The 19885-nt window shown below is 38.6% G+C and overlaps 1 protein-coding gene across 6 annotated transcripts in view; it reads left to right on the top strand.

Annotated features, from left to right (window-relative positions):
- The window catches only part of SPIDR (scaffold protein involved in DNA repair), a 170267-nt gene that overhangs the window by 57883 nt on the left and 92499 nt on the right, over positions 1 to 19885 (top strand). For all 6 annotated transcript variants that reach the window (XR_014529451.1, XM_083518267.1, XM_083518269.1 and 3 more), the window contains exons 6-8: positions 1690 to 1946; positions 5468 to 5562; positions 16031 to 16250. Coding sequence is in view for 5 of the 6 variants with exons in the window: in XM_083518267.1 (XP_083374393.1) it covers positions 1690 to 1946; positions 5468 to 5562; positions 16031 to 16250 (572 nt within the window). In the remaining variant the exon portion in view is untranslated. The remainder of the gene's footprint in view (positions 1 to 1689; positions 1947 to 5467; positions 5563 to 16030; positions 16251 to 19885) is intronic.

Raw genomic sequence — 19885 nt, 5'->3', positions numbered from 1 at the left:
GAACAAATAAAATACATTTTCAAGTATAAATATTTGGCATGCACCGCAAGTATTTAATGTAGACAATAAAGCACTATGGGGACACTGTCAAAGCAAGTAATAGACAAGAACAGCGAACAAAGGGAGATACTTTTTTGCTGCTAATTTTTACTTAAAGCTGTGCTAGAAGTACAGTGGTACCTCGGTTTACGAACTTAATCCATTCCGGAAGTGCATTCTTAAACTGAAACTGTTCTTAAACCGAGGTGCGCTTTCCCTAATGAGGGCTCCCTCCACCAGTGCCCTTCCACCATTCGGATTCCATTCTTGGACAGAGGTAAAGTTCGCAAACCGGGACACTACTTCCGGTTTTGCGGAGTTCGTAAACCGAATCGTTCGTAAACAGGGCTGTTCTAAAACCGAAGTACCACTGTATTATGTACCAAACCCTTCTCTCAATTCTGCATGTATATACTTGTTCATCCACACTGTACAGTCTAAATTGAGCAAATCTAAATGTGTTTTTCCTCCCAAATATCCTATTGAGCACATTATATTTGTTCAGAATGTGTAATTGCAGAGATATATGTTCTTGGCTGAAATCTGTTACTGTATTTTGTTTGTTTGTTAATAGAGATAGGAAGGAGATAGGATAAGAGGTGTATAAAGTTAAGCAAAAGAACAGAATGCTGTGAGGGAGGGGCCCATTGTCATATGACCCCAATCCTGAGATCCATGTACATGTTGATCAGGCATGCACAGATTTGAACTCTTCATTGGAATGAATGTGGAGCTGCATGTGCTCATTGCAAGTGTGCAGGTGCAAGTTTTCAAAATAGAAGCATTCTGGTTTAAATTCATAAAGGGGAAGAGCCAAGCTACATGTTACAAAGACATAGCTTTAGCCTTCTTTTTGGCATGAACAGCCATCTCGAGAGGACATTCAGGAGTTCCTTCAAAACTAAGCTTAGGGTGCCTGGGGTCAGAGCAGTTTAGAGTGGGGAAAGGGTTGTGCATCCCTTTAGTGTCTGGTTTTTTGCATTCCCAATTGCTCCCTTCTGAGCTGTAATTTAGCCCTCATGTTGTTCAGATTTTCTCTTGTTTTGAACTTCTTTCATATTGTGCAGAACTTTGTGTGTGCCAAAGTATAGACCGCATATATTTGTTACATGTGTAATTTATTAAGTACCTTCATAAATAAGCTCTTTTTGGAGAAGCCTGTTAGCATGAGAGGCTCTTGGGCATAACTTGATTTTCTCTACTTTGAAATTATGGGGGGAAATGGGAATTATGAGTGTTTCCCAATAGGGTTGCACACTCATTAAAAGCAGGTTCACAGTTTAGGGGTACAAAATGCTGTACATTAGCTTTAAAACACTAAATGGCTTGTGACCCGCTCTTCCCAAGTGAATCTGCCTATCCATTGTGATGGTGAGGGTGTGGCACCCATAACGTGGAACTCCCTGTTTTGGAAGCTTCATTTGGCTCCTTCTTTACCTGTGTTCTGCCAATGACTAAAAAAAAAATTGCTTTCTGACAAGCTTTTGATTTATCAAATGCATACATCTATACTGTTATGACTTTCTGAATATATTGGACAAATTACTAGTACTGCTTGCCAAAGCAATACATTTTTGTGTTCCTATTAATTGATGTGACATTTGGTTTGCTTCTCTTCTAATTATTGAATTATATATTTCTTTTATGCAGACAATTTCTTTAGAAATTTCAGAATATTCATCAGACAGTGAAAGTCTGGAAAAATGCCAAGCAGAAACTAAAGCTGCTGATTTAGAATTCCATAAAAAGCCCGAGTTCAATTTTGGAGCAGGGATTGAAACAGATACAGGAAGGTCAGCAAGTGACTGGTTAAAATCTGCTCAGATGCTTCTACAGACACCAGAGAAAAAGAGAGACAAGAACATGAAGACTCCAGAAGATTCTGCAAAGAAAAGAAAATTTCTGAGGTATATATGTTTTGGGTTTTTTTCATTGTAGCATTCTAGTAATAATAACAAGAGTAGTTTCAACATGAGCAAAATCTAAGAGTTTTAACATTCAAAGGCTTTTTGAAAGGGTTGGCCATTTTAAATCACGAATCATGCCATTTTAAGTCACTGTAAGTCATGAGTTAATTCATTTTAGTTTTTCAAAGCATTCACACAGTTACTGCAGCAAATCATCTTATGATGAGTTTACTACAATAACCACCATCTTAACATTTCCTTCTACAGTGCTGATTCAAATATTTCTATCTTGCACAACTGTGTCATATCTGTTTTTCATATCGACACATATAATTACTTATCTGAATTTTGAACACAATGTTTGTAGTTCATTTGAAAGTGCTAAGTTCCATTCACATTGTGCGCCACAATTATATTGTTTGGAAGTGTGGGTGGGGCTGTTGTCATTGGGTAAGTTTGAAGTAAAAATAGCAATAATGCACCACACCATCACATTAATATTTTCATAGATGTGAGTCATATATTTGAACAAATTACCGTAGATAATGATGATCAATTTTATAGCATTTTCCCCCCTGTAAAGTTACTCACATTTTAGTAGTTCTGGTCTTAGCTTTTCTCCACATTGTAATATTTGTGATAGAAAACAAAACAAAACTTTCATATTGTTATATAAACACGCTTTCTGCTGTTGAATAGTTAAACATTAATATCTGACCGATTTAATAGACTTAACCTTATCAAAGTTGTAGAAATACAGAATGTTCTAAAATACCACACAGTAAAACAAAGTCTTTTTCCTGTGAGATGAGCAATAACTTTGAAAGTAAAATGCATTCTACAGGAAAAGAGAGCACTGAAATTAAATGGGTTTTTAGTTGATTGGCACAAGTGCGTATCTGTTAATTGAATAAGTTAACATTCTACCAGTCTCATAGATGCCCTTCTTTTTCTTCCTATTCCAGTCAGTTCATTTTGTGAGCCCCTTCATAGCATATCTCTCAATGCTGTAAGCAACTCAGTGGTAGAACATCTGCTTTGCATGCAAAAGGCTCTAGGTACAGTCCCTGGCATCTCCAGATGGGATGAGATAAACGCTTACCTGAAACCCTGGAGAGCCACAGCTAAATGGAGTAATGCTCAGAGTGTGTATTAGGCCACAGCCTATGCTTATGAGAGGGCAAAGTAAGAAATGGCTCTGCAAACCTCTTTTGAGAAGAAATTAAGAGGTAGATAAATGTCAAAACTTCACTGTGCTCTACACAACATACCATTGCACAGATATAGCACCGTAGTTTGGTGATTGAGTGCATCTGGTATGTTCCGACTCTCTTCCCTCTCACTCCTATAGTTGGCATCAAACCAGGCTTCAAATCTGCTTTTAACTGTGGTTTCCAGCTTCAGTTGGTACTGTGGTTAGAATCATTTCTCTACCAACCATGGTTGCCTCCAAAACGGAAAGGGGGGTATAGACTGCTTGTACGAAAGGTGAGGAGGTAAGAGCGCTTGATAACATGATGCAGCATTGCCTCTGTAGCAGGCCTACATGACATCAAATGCAAACTGCTCTGAACCCAAAAGTTCCATCTTATTTTAAGCTTCAAACAAATGATTCATATTCCAGCTTTAGTTGACCAAGCTTCTATGCGGTAGACTACTCCAAAATGTTAATAGACTGAATGTGAAAATAAATAACTCCTCCACTTCATGAGTTGCATTCAGTTTTGTTTTTCAATACACAATTAAAGATGTGCAAACACACATAACAGTTGAAGCACTTCAGCTATTTACCATACGTTTTATCTATCCCTGTTTCCATTTTCTGTAACTATATTTGTCCTTAGTCCGTTTGTTCAATCCCTATCCCCTCTGCATTTACTGTTTCAGTTTCCCCAGTAAGAGCAATTCTCGCTGTTATTGCTGATGGAACAGGAGGTGTTTGTGCACAAGTGGGCACATACACTGACTTTAGAAGAGCCAGACATACTCTTCAGGAAGTGGTATATTTAAAAATTGCATGTTTCTCATAAGAAGAGCCCTGCTTGTTCAGACCAAATGCCTGTTTAGTTCAGCATTCTATTCCTATGAGAAGCCCCTGAGTAGGACATGCTCACAGTAGCATTCTCTTTTCTTATGTGAAAGAATTAACAGGCTGAGCTCATCTGTTACTCTCATTGTTGCTGTGATTGTCTCATTTTTTTATTGCTGTTGTGATCAGATTTGTCTTCAATGGAAACTAAGAAGACTGTCAAAGGTTTGAATGCAAGACTGAATATGGGGTCATTTGAGCCTGCATGCTGTCCTTGCATTCATGGGCAGTGAGCTTTTTTGATGCAATTAATTTTAAGAGTTTTGCCATTGTACACAAAAAGAAGAGGGCTAGGTAGCGAGAGACAATGGCATTTATGCAGTATTTGCATATTTTCTTCTTTTTTCAATTTTCTCAATTTACTTTTTGTCCGGCAAATAATTGGTTAAGAGGTCCCAAGTGATTATAAAATACTCTGGACTCCTTGAGCTTTTTATTACTACCAAAGTACAAATCAATCATTTACCTTTATTTGCTTCTCAATTCTTGTGACTTTAGCTGTTTTCTTGAAAGCACAATTGGTAAAATTAGGATATTGGCTTTTAAAAATTACAGGATTCACGTTCCAAATAAATTACCAAGTAGCTCAGTTCAGCTGGAACTCTATAGGTACTCTTTTGTTTTTATATTGTGATTTTGTATACCGCTTAGAGAGTTTTTAAAGTAATAAGCAGTTTAGAAATACTAAAAAACATATAACACTGGGTCCTAGGAGATTGGGCCTTGTTATGTTCTCCATCCTACCTTCACAACAAATTTAACCTCACAAAGAGGGGATCCTAAGAGAGCTCACCTGAGTAGTTAAAGATAATTCACTGCATAATTCAGCCATTTACCTGACAGTCATTAGCAAAAAGGTAACCAGATAAAATGATATTTGGTTTTAACATAGGCTGTTTTTGATCTGAATTGTAGATAGGTTGCTACAATATTACCTTCAGTTTATTTGCTTTGCTTGCCACTTCCCCTTGTGAACACTGAACTGCTTCTGCCGTGGACAATTTTCAGACCACTGAAAGTACATACTTGACCCAGCTTATGATATGAATCATGAGGTCAAGTATGTGTGAGAAGTATTTTGGGATGCGTTCCTTGCCAGTGGTCACACATCTTCCAGTAATCTGCTCTAGGCTAATGGTCAAAAGTGCACTCAGTTGTGGCTGAAATTACACTCTTCAGCAGAAGAGCCGCTTTGACCCAAGGAGTGCCCCTTTCAGAATTGCTCTGGTTTTTATTCCTGGAAAAACTGTGTATGAAAACAACTTATACTAAATGTAGATTACATAATATTCTGATGTGCTTTACAAATATATGCAAGTGTTGATTTATAGCACCCCTTTGGCTCTAAATGAGGCATCATGTCTGTTCCTTGGTACTTTGGGGAACAAAGGTAAAATATTGGTATAACTGAATAATTCTTCATTCTCCGTAGGGGCGGGCTTGCAGAGAGACTGAACAGACTCCAGAACCGAAAGAGGGCCGCCATTAGCTTTTGGAAGCATCAGTGTATTTCTGATGATCACATTGGTAAGAAACATTTGATTACTATGAAAACTACTTGGGGCAGAGTGTACTGCTTTTGCTTTTGTTTTCACTGAAGACACATCCTTATATTAGTGATGTGAAGTTGGACAGCCTGTATTATTAATACAGTTGTACTTCTAAAATATATGCTGCCTATGTTTTTGAGCAGTTCTCTGTGCACCACTCCCAGGCTGTACCCCTGTACTTGCTAATACTACTTAGGATCTTCACTGCAAACAGGAAAATGTTTGCAACAGCAATAGGGTGTCTTGATTGCAGTTGTGCTACAAAAACCTATTTGATATTTTCATAGTTCTTACCTCAAACTAAAGATTTCACTATGTGACTGTGATACTATTAAGGCATTGATCAATTAATGCTAAAAGTCATTTAACACTAATGAGACACAAAACAACTATATTGTCTTAGAAGTAGACAACCTGTTCTGTATTGTGGCTATATCAGAAAAATACACGAGAAGGCTGAGGACTGTTGCTACTTAGTGGCAGGTTTTGTTGGCACCTGTCTGTCTTGGGAGACAGTGGAATAGTGCACCTTTGGGAGTGAAATCAAACTGTGCCCATCATTTAATTCTGTTGTTCTTAATGAAGTACGTTGTGCAAAGAAATACTTAAAAGGCAGGGCCTCATTTTTTATTTTAAGCTTAACAGCCATTCCATTAGACCAGGGTTCGGCAAAGTTTTTGTGGCTTGGGCCGGTTCACGGTTGCGCAGACACCGCAGTGGGCCGGAGTGCGTGCGCATGCACGCATGCGCAAACACAATTTCCGGCACTCCTTCCAGCACGGAGGAGGCGTGTGCAGCTTCCCATTGGCTGCAGGAGCCAATGGGAAGCCGGCCAGCGTCGCGGAAGACAGTCCCCGCTCTGTTTAGTGTGGCGCACAGGAGCCAACCGAGTGTGCAGCGGGGGTCCATGGGCCGGTTGAACGACCCCCATAGGCCGCTTGTGGCCCATAGGCCTTAGGTTGCTGACCCTTGCATTAGGCTGTAAGAGAGGAGAGATGCAGGGTTACCATCAGCAAGAAGCCAGGCTCCTCTCTCTATGAACTGCTACCTGATGGCAGCTTTTACATCTGACTGCAGCAGAGGACGGAACAGATGGAGTGAGGGCCACTCCATCAACATAGTCAAGAGATAGCAACTTCTGACACCTCCTCTCCTTAAGCTTTTCCATCGCATCTGGTCTTTAGAAGAACTTGCAATTAAGAACTTGTTCTTAGTTTGCTTGTTTCCTTCTCCCCCCTAATAGGTTTTTCTTTATAAGGGCAGGAACTATCTTTTTAAGGGTAAGCTAAAGGGCAGGAACTATCTGTGTTTAGTGATTTACAGACCAGCCTAGGAGCCATTTTTGGCTTGAAGAGCAGAGTAATTTTTATTTTTTAACAAAAATATATATATGGAGCTGTAGCAAATTTGACAGCTGAAGAGGCTAACCACTTTGAAAAGTGAACTTTGATTTGGTTCTTCAAGCATGGTAGCTGTTGCAGTAAAAGCCTTTTCTAAGTTTGACTGCACATTTCATTGCTTGCGCATGCATTTAGCTTCTTTTTATTGTGGGGTTTAACATATGTTAAAAGAAAGCTGTATTAGATAGCTGACCAATATATATCCACAGTGGCTGATAAGAGAAGTGGAATGTAGAAAAAAGTAGTGTCCTGCTGTGATACATTAAAGCAAATTATTATAAAAGTATCTTTACTGGAAATCTAGCAGCAATTCATCTGCTGTCTTGCTGCCATTTGAGGTTTTATTTGTTTTGTTTCCCTATTAATATTTCTTAAAATACAGTGGCTCACAGGATTTTTTGGGATATCTCTACTTTTCTTGCTTCTGTGTTGTTGCTCAAGGCAAACATGCAAGAGACAGATGAGCTCAGAGATCAATGAGATGAGATTGGATCATCTTAACTTTTGGAGTCTTGTTAAATCCCTTTAGAAACTCTATAACATACAGTCACATAGACCATAAGGTCAGTGATGAAAGAGAAGCGACTACTTTTCTGATGTAGGTAAATCCTAGGTTCTGGCTTTATTTTCATCCCAGAATGAGTTATGTGGTATAGGATTTATATATTTCCCCTTGAAGTGCAAATAGGAGCTGGGAGAGTGTCATGGGGGCAGGGAGCATAAAGAAAGTGTGTAACCCTGCTTCCACCAGTGCTTCAGCTTCAACTGTAGTTGGGAGCCCATGCAACTCAATTAAACTTAAACAAAAACCTACTGGAGGTCCAACCATGCATTTCCAGATGTCACATGTAGTTGCTTCCACAAATACGTTTGGTTAACAGACCTGTTTGCAGAGGAAGGGGACTGGTATTGATGGGGTTTAGACCTCAATGTTAATTAGTTTGTTGCCTTGAGTTTCTTAGTATGCTGCTGTATCTGGACTATCAGCTGGTGGCAATGCCTACAAACACTTCCCACCCCCACCCCCTTTACTTTATTCTTTCCCTCACATCTGGATATAGCAACCATCTAGTTGCTACTAGCCTTCAATGATTTGATTCTTGAAATGTCTGTGGGCAAAGCCTTGAGCATGATTGGAAGATTCAGCTGTCCCATACCTGACATCATGTGTAGGGCATATAGAGATGCAGCTGGACCACCTGTGTGATTCAGTTTCTCTTGGGGAACCTGATCACACAGCTGCTGTAAGTCCTACTGAAATGAACTTTGCAAGCCCTGTGCTCAGAGCTTGAGATGAGATGAGCACATGACTTCCAAATTGCTTCAGGAAGGCCTTTGACAGGTGGGTTGTCCTACCCACCCATCAAAGTTAACCTGTGGGGTGGGGACAGATAGGAATCTGGACTTCTGGGCCAAAATTCTTCCACACTTCCAAGTTATCCCTTCTTTCTCATTCCCATTAATCACTAGCCATTGAGATTTAAGTTCAAAAGGCTTTTAGGCTGCATACTTCTTGCTGAAATATACCAATGGAGGTGCTAAGGCACATTCCTAGAGCCAAACTAGATGTTACACGCAAATATATGTAACAGAGGCCTAATTTATTTATTTTAATAAGCAACCTGGGGGAGGAAGGGGCACTTAACCCTTAACTTTCTGGGGGTTTCCATGTTCATAATTTCGCTAGCTACTTGCCTGTCTGTAAGTTGTAAGTTGCAGCTGGGGATGTTGGGAAGCTAGAAAACAGCCAATAGTTAAAGGATTAAAATCTTCCATCTTCCCCACACATTCAGCACTTGCCTGTTTAAGCTTTTGAGCCTCCTGAGATTGTTTTCTTCACAGGGAAATTTAAAGTTGAGTCTTCATTGTGCTCCTAGTTCCAACTTTAAATTGTGCATATTCATTGTTTGAAACTAATAAGGTGACTAGGCAATCTCCCTGCATCATGGCTATTCCTCCTGCTGTAAAGATTCTGTCCCACTCATCTATGGTTCAACAATACAGTATCAGTCCACATTGGGCTGGCACTCTTAGCAGTAAAGTTTGTGTGAACAGTTTTTTGTGGCATTTTTCATCCTCCTAAGTGTTTCAGCTTTACTTCTTTGGCACTGTATTTGATGGTTTTCTTGTTGACAATTGTAATGAATGCTAGAAATTGTTGTTTTAGACCCACAGGGGAATGGCAAGTGGCCAATGTTCTCTTTGTGTCCTCCTATCACCTCATATTTTATGGTGTTGGAAACAAAGCACAGAAATAAAAGCTTCTATTTTTCTTTTTAACATAGGAGTTCTTAGGAAAAGCAGAGAGAAGAAAGTAAGAGCATGTCAGTTAAAAAAAGAAGTTTGACTACGTTTTAGTTCCAAGCAGGATTAAGTGTTCATTGTTGTTCGCCTACATATTCCTATCCAAAGTGTTGCTTGGGTAAAAGTAAACATTTTCAAATATAAGATTTTATGATTAGGCATAAAGTAGCACTTACAGGAGTTTGTACAGTGTGTGTAAAGTTAACAACTCCCCTCTCTTTGGCTTGAGTCATTGGTTTTTATGTTCAAAAGCTTCCCTTGCCAGATGCCTTCTGGCTGAGTTGGGTACACCTGTGCTCAAGTATGTGGAACTGTCTTCAACAGAAAACAAGAACAATGAAAGAATGACGTTACGTTTGCAGACTTAACAGAATTATACTTGTGGAAACAACCCATCCTAAGTGTTCAGTATGGAAAAGTTCCCCAAAGAAACCCTTCTAGATCTTTGAAAATCTGCAGGGAAGCAGACTTGACAGCTTGGAAAGGCAACAACTTTCAAAAGGAGTATGGCTTTAAATAGCACCGTGGGCTTCTTTTAACAACAGTCAACATTATGATCATGCATTGGGGACAGTCAGACCAGTTGATTTCTAGTCTGTGCCAGTTTTGCAAATGTTTATTCGTAAGTCGGTTTCAATATGAAAATTTAAACACATAAGTATTATTTTATTACAAAATCTGTATTTAAATACAGATTTAATCTCAATCATATATTTAAATATGTGGTTTATTTTAATGTTCATATTTCTAAACTAGTTTTATCCTAAAATACACATGTTACTGATGTTAACTATTTTTTTGAAATGAATCCTATATCACAAAAATTCAAAGAAGGGCTTGCAAAGTTCATTTCAGTAGGACTTCGCTTAACTAGTTCACTTAAAAATGCAGACCAAACAAAATTCTTCTCCATCCCTAACTTGCATGTCTTGCCCACTGCATAATATTTTAAAACACATTTATTGTGAATGTTTATTAACAGTTGTCATCCTATGAAGTAAGAATGACTAAGAAAATGTAACTTCTCTGGTTGTGAACGTCTTACCTGGTTAGGGATTAGAACAGAGTCTCCCATTTTCAGTGGCACTACACTATCCATTGCATGATTTTGTCCCCCATGTTGATATTCCATGTATTGGTGTGTTTGTGTAATCAGTATAAACACAGTATTTAGAGCCCTGTTTGTACATCCAGTTGTCACACCATAATTATTCTTTTGTTTGAGGTTTAGAGTTTAGAGCCAAGAGGTTAGAATTTTGAATCATTGGCTGTGGATTTCATATTATAGGTGGCATGTGTAAACATTTGTGTTTGTTAATATGTCTGACTCAAGGTTAATTAGATGGATTAGAAACAAAGGATTTATGCAATAGATCTGGAGGAGATAAACTCCAATTGTTTAAAAGGCAGATATGTTTTCATGATTGAAAAAAATCCACTTCAGTTTCCACATAATTGACAGTGTGTTGACAACTTGAACAGGTAAACTAGTAAGACTCCAGTTTCAAACCAAAAGGTTTTGCGTAGACGTGTATTCATATGGTTACAGAACTCAGATCTGTAGTATGGCAAAAGAGTTTACATAATGATATTGCTTGCATAGCTCTGGTTACTCAGACTCCAGGCACCATACAGAAGAAATGTTTGCTGTTTTCTTTTTATGTACGTAGAGAAAGTGGGGATTAAAGAGATCAAGTCACTTGCACAAGAGCAGGCAGCAAACTAATGGCACAGCCAAACCTAAAACTCCACCTTCATGAGTCCAAGGTGCAGCCCTGTAATGACCCAGTCTTAACATGTGGAAGGCTCAGGGTGTCTTTAGAGGGCAAGGTAGACTGACCCTCCAAAGTGCCTGCCAAGCCTGGAAGCCAAGAAGTTGTCACTACCACTATCATCAGATTGAGTCATTGCAGACTGAAGAACAGTTCAGATCCTCTACAGATATCAGTTGATTTTTAAAATATCTAGCTACTGCAACAGGGATACCCAACATTGCCTCAAACCAGCCCTGGATCTTTCTCTCTGTCCTGATCTCCAGGCACAGCAAGCCAACCGAATCCAGATCTCACTCATGTGGCAGTGTCACAAGGACCAGTATTAATCTCCTCAACGGGGCCAAAGCACTTCTCTGGTTACAAGCTTTAGCTGCACATTAAGTATAATTGTGTGGGTGAGAGAAGAAAATTGGGGTCATCACTTGCCAGTGGGTGGAGCACAGTCATGTAACAGAACTTGTAGTACTATAAGTTCAGCAAGTATGAAACAGCAGTTTCTTATGAAATATTCTCTGTTTTTATTTGCTTCCAAATCGATAGTTGCGATTTATGCACTGCATCCTGCACTTAGCTGTTTGTTGCCAAATCCTTGGTAGATAGATAGATAGATAGATAGATAGATAGATAGATAGATTTGACAGTTGCTTAATCTGTGGACCTGATTTTTTTATGCCTCTACCATTTCATTAGTGTGTTAACAATAACAGCTTCTCATCGGAAACAGTCTAGAAATACAGGACCTCACTGCTGCAGTAATTTGGCAATAGTGTTCCCCACCCCAGATCAAAAATAGAAACAAAGACAAATGTTCACTTCCTGCATTAGGAGGGAAGAAATGAACTTTCCAGTGCTATCACCATATTAGAGATAGATGACAGGAATCTGAAAGAAATTGTGTGAATAGTGTGATGAGGGGGAAGGTCCAAGACTAAGAGAGGGTGTGGACAATGCTGTATGGTACTCTAGTTTTGCTATTATATTACATCTTATAGATAGCAAAGTGACTTAAGACAGCCCTGTAAAGTGCTGGTTATAAAGCCCTAAATGGTTCAGCTCCATCTGAAAGACCGTATTCCTTCATGCAAACCTACCTGGGTTTTGAAATCTTCAGGAAGGGTCCTTCTCTTGGTCCTGCCACCCTCACAGGCACGATTGGTGGGGACACAGGAAAGGGCCTTCTCAGTGGCTGCTCCCAGAGCTACCTCCCTAGAGACACTAGACTGGCTCCATCCTTTTTGTCCTTCCACCAGCAGGTGAAGACCTTGTTCCAACAGACTTTGGGGAATTGAATGCTTTTAATAAAAGAGCTGTTGCCATGCTATTTTTATTGTAATTATTTCTATGTTTTAAAAGGCTATTATACCCATATAAAGTTTTAATTCTATTAATTAAGAAGACATCTGAAGGCAGCCCTGTTTAGGGAAGCTTTTGATGTTTGATGTATTACTGTATTTTAATACTTGGTTGGAAGCCACCCAGAGTGGCTGGGGAAGCCCAGCCAGATGGGCAGGGTATTATTAATAATAATAATGGTATTATTATTATTATTATTATTATTATTATTATTATTATTATTATTAAATGTCCCCCCTAATTATTTTCTCTATATTTTAGTGATTCTTGTTTCTTCTGTCTGGGGAAAAGGCAGGGTATAAATAAATGTATTATAATAATATTCCCATAATGCAGATGAAGGAGAGAAGCTAAGAGAGTTTGACTTATGGCAACCCTAGGAGCATAGGAAGCTACTTTATACTGGGTCAGAGTCTGTCTAACCCAGTAAAGTCTGCTTTGATGAGCAGTGGCTTTCTAGGGTCTTTGGGTCTTTCTCATCAGCTGCTGGAGATGCAAGAGGTTGAACCTGTCCATCTGTATTCACAGCTTGTGTCCTATCTCTGTGCTATGATCCCTTGCCATGTGGTGTTCTTATACCACTTCAACACTCTAAAATGGAAATTGTGATTAAAATAAATTGAGTGTCACTGCAAGGCAGACTTGGGGGGAATTGTGGCTTTTCAGATAGTGCAGGACTCCAACTCCCATCAGCTCTACCCATCCGAGCCACTGTTCAGGGGATGATGGAAGTTGTAGTCCAGAAGCATTTGGAGAAACTCAGGTTTTTAACCCCTGTTCTATATTCCCCACTCCCAAATCCTTGTGCCCTGGACATAAATTTGCGTATGCTGATATCTATAGATATTCAGATGCCAGGTGGCTGGAGTCTAACTGGTACTGCATTTTGCCTTGTGCCCAACTACTCTATAAGCAAAGTAGTAAAATAATAAGTTTTGTGTTTTAAAAAAAAGAAGCACAGGGGTGGGGGAAAGAGAAACTTGAGGACCTTTGTCGACTTCTAACAATGCTCATGCACTCAACTGATGAGAAAAGATGTAATTTTCAATTGCTTGAATTAGTAACATATCTTTACATATGTATTTGAAACGCCTTGCTGAAAGCTTTAAGGTGGTTCAAACTTTAAGGTGGTATGATTAGGAAGGCCTTCAGTCCCAAGTACCTTTGTGCAGGGCATAGAACTAGAGTTGCAGTAGTCGGTCTAACTTTGATCATTCAAAGTTTGCTATCTGACCCATTGTAAATCAAACCAGGACTCAGATAGCATATCTGTATTCAGGAAGTGAATGATGTATGTACTGGTACAATTAAGACGTCACAAATTGTATCACTTTATTCCAGTTTCTCTTTGATATCTACCCACTTACTCAGTGTGCTAGAACAAGAGTCATGTGATTTCTTCTTTAAACAAGGATCAGCATCTGAGGCACAAGGAGATCCAGCAGCCTGTGTACCTCTTAGTGCAGTTTGGGTAATTTTTGGCCCTCCAGATGACATTGGACTTTGACTCACATTAGTCCTAGTTATCATGGCCAATAGCCAGGGATGATAGGAGTTGTTAGTCCTACAACATCTGGAAGGTCACAGGTTCCCTACTCCTGTCTTAATATAATGAATTACTGAAAAAAAGACCTTGAACTTTGTGTGCATTTAAAGCAAGAATAACTGGCAGTGTTTTTTGATTGAGTTAAGTTTGCTGACTTCAGCCTGAGTTCAGGAACATGTTGGAAAATGCTTATATGTTTAAGTTTGGTTCAGGGGCATTACTGGGGGGAAATTATATTCTTGCTTTCTTGGGGAAATATTTTGGCCCCTTAGTATAATTTATTTTATGAGTCTGAACTTTCTAAGAAAGCATAGCAGTCTTATTTTAAAACAATTTGAAATTGTCAAAGCAAATAGTACCTGCTTTTTTCTGAACGTATTTTTGAGATGTTACACTTTGACTAAAGGGCTGTACATTGGAGTTGGCATCTCTAAATTATTGTACCGAGTGGACTTAAAAAAGTTGCATCTAATAATTCCAGCTGTCCTGTAGTCAGGAGCGGATCTGCCATGAAACTAATGAAGCTTAAGCTTCAGGGTCCCCAGAAAAGAATTTAGTCCACATTGTTTAAGAATTTTGGGTCTAGTAGATCCAATTTGATTTGCACAACTCAATTTTTAAAGAGTGTGTGTGTGTGTGTGTGTGTGTGTGTGTTTCAACATTCCCAAAGGTTGAGAGCCAGTAGCACAGATGTAAAGGTGTGGTGATCTGGAACAACTCCATTGAAGAAGATAACAGTGGTACTTAGAACTTGTTTCCCCATAACATAACAGTTCAAGCTTCATTCAAAAATGAAGACCTATATTCAAAAATGTAGGTCTGCGGCACTCTGCAGTAGTACATTTCTGGTTTTCTGATTATCTGTAGATTCTCTCTCCACCATCACCCTGCCGCCCTAATTTTCATGGAGTGCCTAATTTTCATGAAGTGATATCCTTTCTTTCTCTAGTTCAGTACTGTATTTGAAAACAAATGAGAGCAAAAAGACAATAAAAGTAATATAAGCTTGTCATACGAATGTCATGTAAGACCTAATTGAAATGGCAGCTGCATGCACTACACTTAAGTATTACTGGAACATAACTCCTTTGATGTGGTGCTTTAAACCCCTTCTTGGCTGTACTTTCTAGCTGCTCAGAAGCCCTGGTACGCTATACTTAAGCATCTTTTCTGATACTTAAATATTTCAAGTGTCAAGTGTTTTTTCTCTAGATACGCAGCTTTTAATCTATGTCCAAATTCATAGATTTGCTGCACACTGAAGCTATTGCCTGTTGTTGTTTGCATATTTAAGCAACAAATTTGTAGCTCACTATTAGCATATACATTGCTAAAATTTATGCGGCATGTCCTTACTCATTTTAAGCAATACTTTTTATAGGCAAATCTTTATTCTGTTTTGAAAACCTCTGGGCTGACTGAGGATAATTTAAGTTCCTTTAGGTAACCCACTTTTTGTCAAGTGCAATATTATCATTTGCTGTTTGCCTGCAGAGCAATATCTTTCAGATAGGAGCATAGGAAGCTTCCCTATAGGAGACCAGACTATTAGCCTATGTAGCCCAAGCATCTCTGGTAGAAATCCTTCTTGCCATCTGCTACCTGACCATGTGCTACCTGACCATGTGCTCTACCAGTGAGCTATGGTTCATATGGACTCAGATATAATTTCAGTTTGTCTTGTGTATTTATTTAATGTTGCACAGTACTGAAATATTATTTAAAGTTGTCTTGGTAAATATTAATAGATTGTTTTTACAGATACAGTTAAATAAGATGGAATGCTTTTTATGTATTGAATACCTATACCAGAGGTGGGGAAATTGTGGACCTCCATTTGATTGACTCCAACTCCCATCAGCTCCAGACAGCAGAGCCAATGGTCAGGGATGGTGGGAGTTGTAACATCTGACCTACACAACCATGAAAAAAGTGCAACTAAGCTCATTATCTAAAGACCTACTTGCACACATAGATGTCTGTAGAAGAAGTAGGACTGTGTCCTCCTGTGTGTATTCTGCATCCCATGGAGTACTTATCTTAGCTGCTCTATTGCTTAATTTCCAGGTGTTAAATCTGGCGTACTAGCTGTGAAGATCGAAGAAATGCACGAAGAATGCACTCTCTGCATAACCGTCTGCCATCAGTTGGGACAAATTTGTGCTGGCAGTCCTTCCATAGAAAAAATTGCCGCCATTGAGCCTAGGCTTAAAGTTCTTTTTGCAAAAGAAACAGCAGCTCACCTCAAGCTAGCTCTGCAGGATGTCTTATATATCCATCCTCCTTGGTAAGTATTTTTAGTTTTAATTATTTATTAAAATATTCACAATCTGTTCTTGGCATGCTCGTGTATCTCCATGAATGTATTTATTTCACCTTGTTGGGCCAGGCTGCATTTCAAGGTGTATGTAATGATATAACTGTGAAAAATACTTTAAATTCAAATGTGTGAAGCATAATGAAATGAGACACTGTAATGGTCTTTCAAGTGATGAACAAGAAGTTTTGGTTCTTTCCTAGCGGACATCAATCCTTTACCTGTCTGATGGGGAATGCATTGTACCTTGTTGAGTTCTCTAGCTACTATTGTGGAGGGAGAGCACCAAGCAAGAACAAATCAAATAAATGCTGCTGTACTTCTGGAAGTTGTATATCTTTAGTTTCTCTATTTATCACATTGATAAATACAAGCTCCCTGGATCAATCATTCATCAGTCAGACCAGGACCAACAAGGGATATTGTTCCTGCAGAACCCTTTGATAGAATGTATGCATTTAAAAAGTTATAGATATTCAAGCAGACAATGTGGACCAAAAAACCCCCAAACAAATCCCTACCATCAAAAAGAGAGTTAGTTGTCTTTTAAATTCTTCCTTTGAAGTTTTTGCAAAAGCAGAAAGAGTAGAGCTCTGATAAGGAAAAGAAGCTCAGCCACCCCACAATAAAATTTAACAAAATTCAAAGTCACTGACTGCAAGAACATTGCTGGAAGAAAGATTTAATTATACAATCTGTTGATGATTACTCCTTCAAAGACTTTAGAGTTGGAGATTATAAACTATCCAGAGAGAGAGAGAGAGAGAGAGAGAGAGAGAGAGAGAGAGAGAACTGTAGCAACCTTGGCTAGTTTGTATCCAATATAATAATTCCCAATACAGTATATTTGGAGATTCTGCAGCCTACATCTTAAAACAATCAGTTTCTTAAAGAAAGGCATTGTCATCGGCTAGTGTCTTAAACAACTTAAATTTTTCTTATTCTTCTATATTATTGCACTAAGTGTTTGATAATAAAATCTTCATAAACGTAATGCTTTTAATGTGGACTTAGGCTCTTCAGAATGAATTTCTTCCTCTTTTAAACTATTCCCTAGGCAATGATAAGGATACTAATTTGTATCTTTTTTTTTTAATGGATAACTTTTGTTTGTCATTTTTTGAGGTTTTTCTCACACACTTTCAGTGTGGATTTTGAATGCCAGTGGTATTACTGTGGCTTGACTTGGTGTTTTTTTGTTTGTTTTTTGGCATTATGATATCTTGTGCCATGTGGAGCTGCAGAATTGATATGGCAAGATGGGGGAGGAGTGTCAAGGTACACACAATACATGTGAAGCATAGGAATAGTGGAGTGTGGGATGATGGTGCTAAGTGAGTAAATTAATCTGCCTTAAACAATGGTTGTGCAGTAGTGTGCATCAAGTGTACATAAGAAATGTGGAATAATGCAAATCCTACAGATCTGAAGTATCCATCAGTGTACTTCCAATTTAAGACCTAGCTACAACCTAAATAGAACAAAATGTCAGCCACAATCACCTAATACACTGAGCCTACAAAAGCAAGAGAGGCCATATTGATCTGTTGGCTCATTATTATGATAATGCATCAATATCTGTTTTGGGAATACTTATCCTCTGTGGGTGTTAAACATTTTAAGAGAATGGGTGTGATTAAGAAGTAAAGTGGTTATGTAATCTGCTTACAGCAAAATAGGTAAGATCAGAGGTGAATGCACCAGCAAACAAATATTTGCTAATACTTCATGTTAGCTTTTTTAGTATATGGCAGGATCATAAAAATTTGTAAATACATTTGAAATATTGTAGTAACAACTTCAATATACTTTTGCCCATTATTTGTAAGCAAAAACATTATACTTTTAAAAATCTAATTGTTGTCAAAGGATAAGTTTGTAAAAGTCAACTTTTGCCTTGAAGGGAGGAATATTTATTTTATTTTATTTTCCTCTGACAAATGTGTGAACTGAGTCATGCATTACGAACATACCTGTTTTAAAATGAGTTGTCATGTTTAAGATTTTTTTAAAAAATGGGGGGTGGGAGATTGAAAATATTCTAGTGATCCATAAAGAAGAATATTCTAGACTTGGAAATCTCTAACTCATATGAAAGAGGAAATTCCAAAGATACTACAGTGACAGAAATTGCTATTGGGCTTTTGTCTACTGACGTCAATAAAGGATAGCAGACAGTTTTGTTAAAGTCAGTAAAAATGTATAGTAGGAATTAACTCTGGACTAGATGCAGAACTTTAAATTATATATGACTCTTTTTAAGAGTATTCCCATGTGTGTTTAATCCCATTATAAATTCCACATTTTGTTTAAAGATGAAGTGGTAAAACTGAAATCTGGCCCTGTTAGAAGATAATAATTTTGCTTTTGACAGTTTTGGATAGAAAGCACACTAAAATATTTTCAAATGGCTTAGCCAAGTTAATGGCCCCCTGCCAGCAATGAATGACCTGTCTGCTACCTGAAACAGTTATTCATGGGGGGGGGGGGGGAATCCTGTCTAATTTTCAATCTTAATGTAACTACTAAAAATAAATCTTATCACAATAAGATTTTAAGGATTAATCAGCAGTGTTGCAGAGATAGGTGCGATTTTTTAGTAATAAGAATACAAAGCTGAAAATGAATGAACTGTAGCTAAATATTATATTCATTTTTCACATGGTCTAGTCCTTCCCCTGTCCCTCCCCTAATATTCTTAAGAGGGTCTCTTCTCCAGTCTTCAGAGAGTAGCTGGAAGTGGGGAGGCAGAAAAAGGTCCTCCTTTCCTTCCACTCTGCAGTTTTAATTGCACCTAGACATTCCATTATTGAGCCCATAACCTACCGTATTTTTTGCTCTATAAGACTCACTTTTCCCCTCCTAAAAAGTAAGGGGAAATGTGTGTGCGTCTTATGGAGCGAATGCAGGCTGCCCAGCTATCCCAGAAGCCAGAATAGCAAGAGGGATTGCTGCTTTCACTGCGCAGCGATCCCTCTTGCAGTTCTGGCTTCTGAGATTCAGAATATTTTTCCTCCTCCAAAAACTAGGTGCGTCTTGTGGTCTGGTGCGTCTTATAGAGAGAAAAATACGGTAGGTTTCATATCTCCATTTCTAACACTGATAGTGATTATTCTGGGTGGTCTGCAAGGAAACAGACGAAGGTCAGAGCAGTCTTCAAGAGGTAGACCGTGTAAGACTTGGCAGTGGGCCCTCCTGAAGCCCTGGGGCAATACTCTCCTGTAACACCAGGTCTGATGGGATGTTTCAACAGGGAAAAGATATTGTTCAGGTGTATCCTTAGAATGAGTGAGCTGATGGCTTTGGTCAGGTTCAGGTGCCAGCTGATCAGCATGTTTTGTGTTACAAAAGAATACTCACCCACAAAAGTCTGATTTCCAGTGTCCTTGATGTATTTTGCCTTTTCTTAAATCAAACTTGTATTACTTTGAAATATTTGCCTTAAGCATCTTTCTGCAGTTCAGTTTCTTTCTTCCCCCTAGCGCTCTGCAATCCATTCTGTATAGTGATTGGTGAATGGAAGGACTTCCTTTGATCAGGGTTTGACTGAATGCTCTTTTGCTTTATTCCAGTTCCATGATTCTCAGTCCTATTCATTTTAATAT

Source organism: Podarcis liolepis (genome assembly GCF_965112155.1).
Source record: "Podarcis liolepis genome assembly, chromosome: 8".
Lineage (NCBI taxonomy): Eukaryota > Metazoa > Chordata > Lepidosauria > Squamata > Lacertidae > Podarcis > Podarcis liolepis.
Note: the sequence above shows the minus strand (reverse complement) of the source record. Positions and strands in the feature narration are given on the sequence as shown.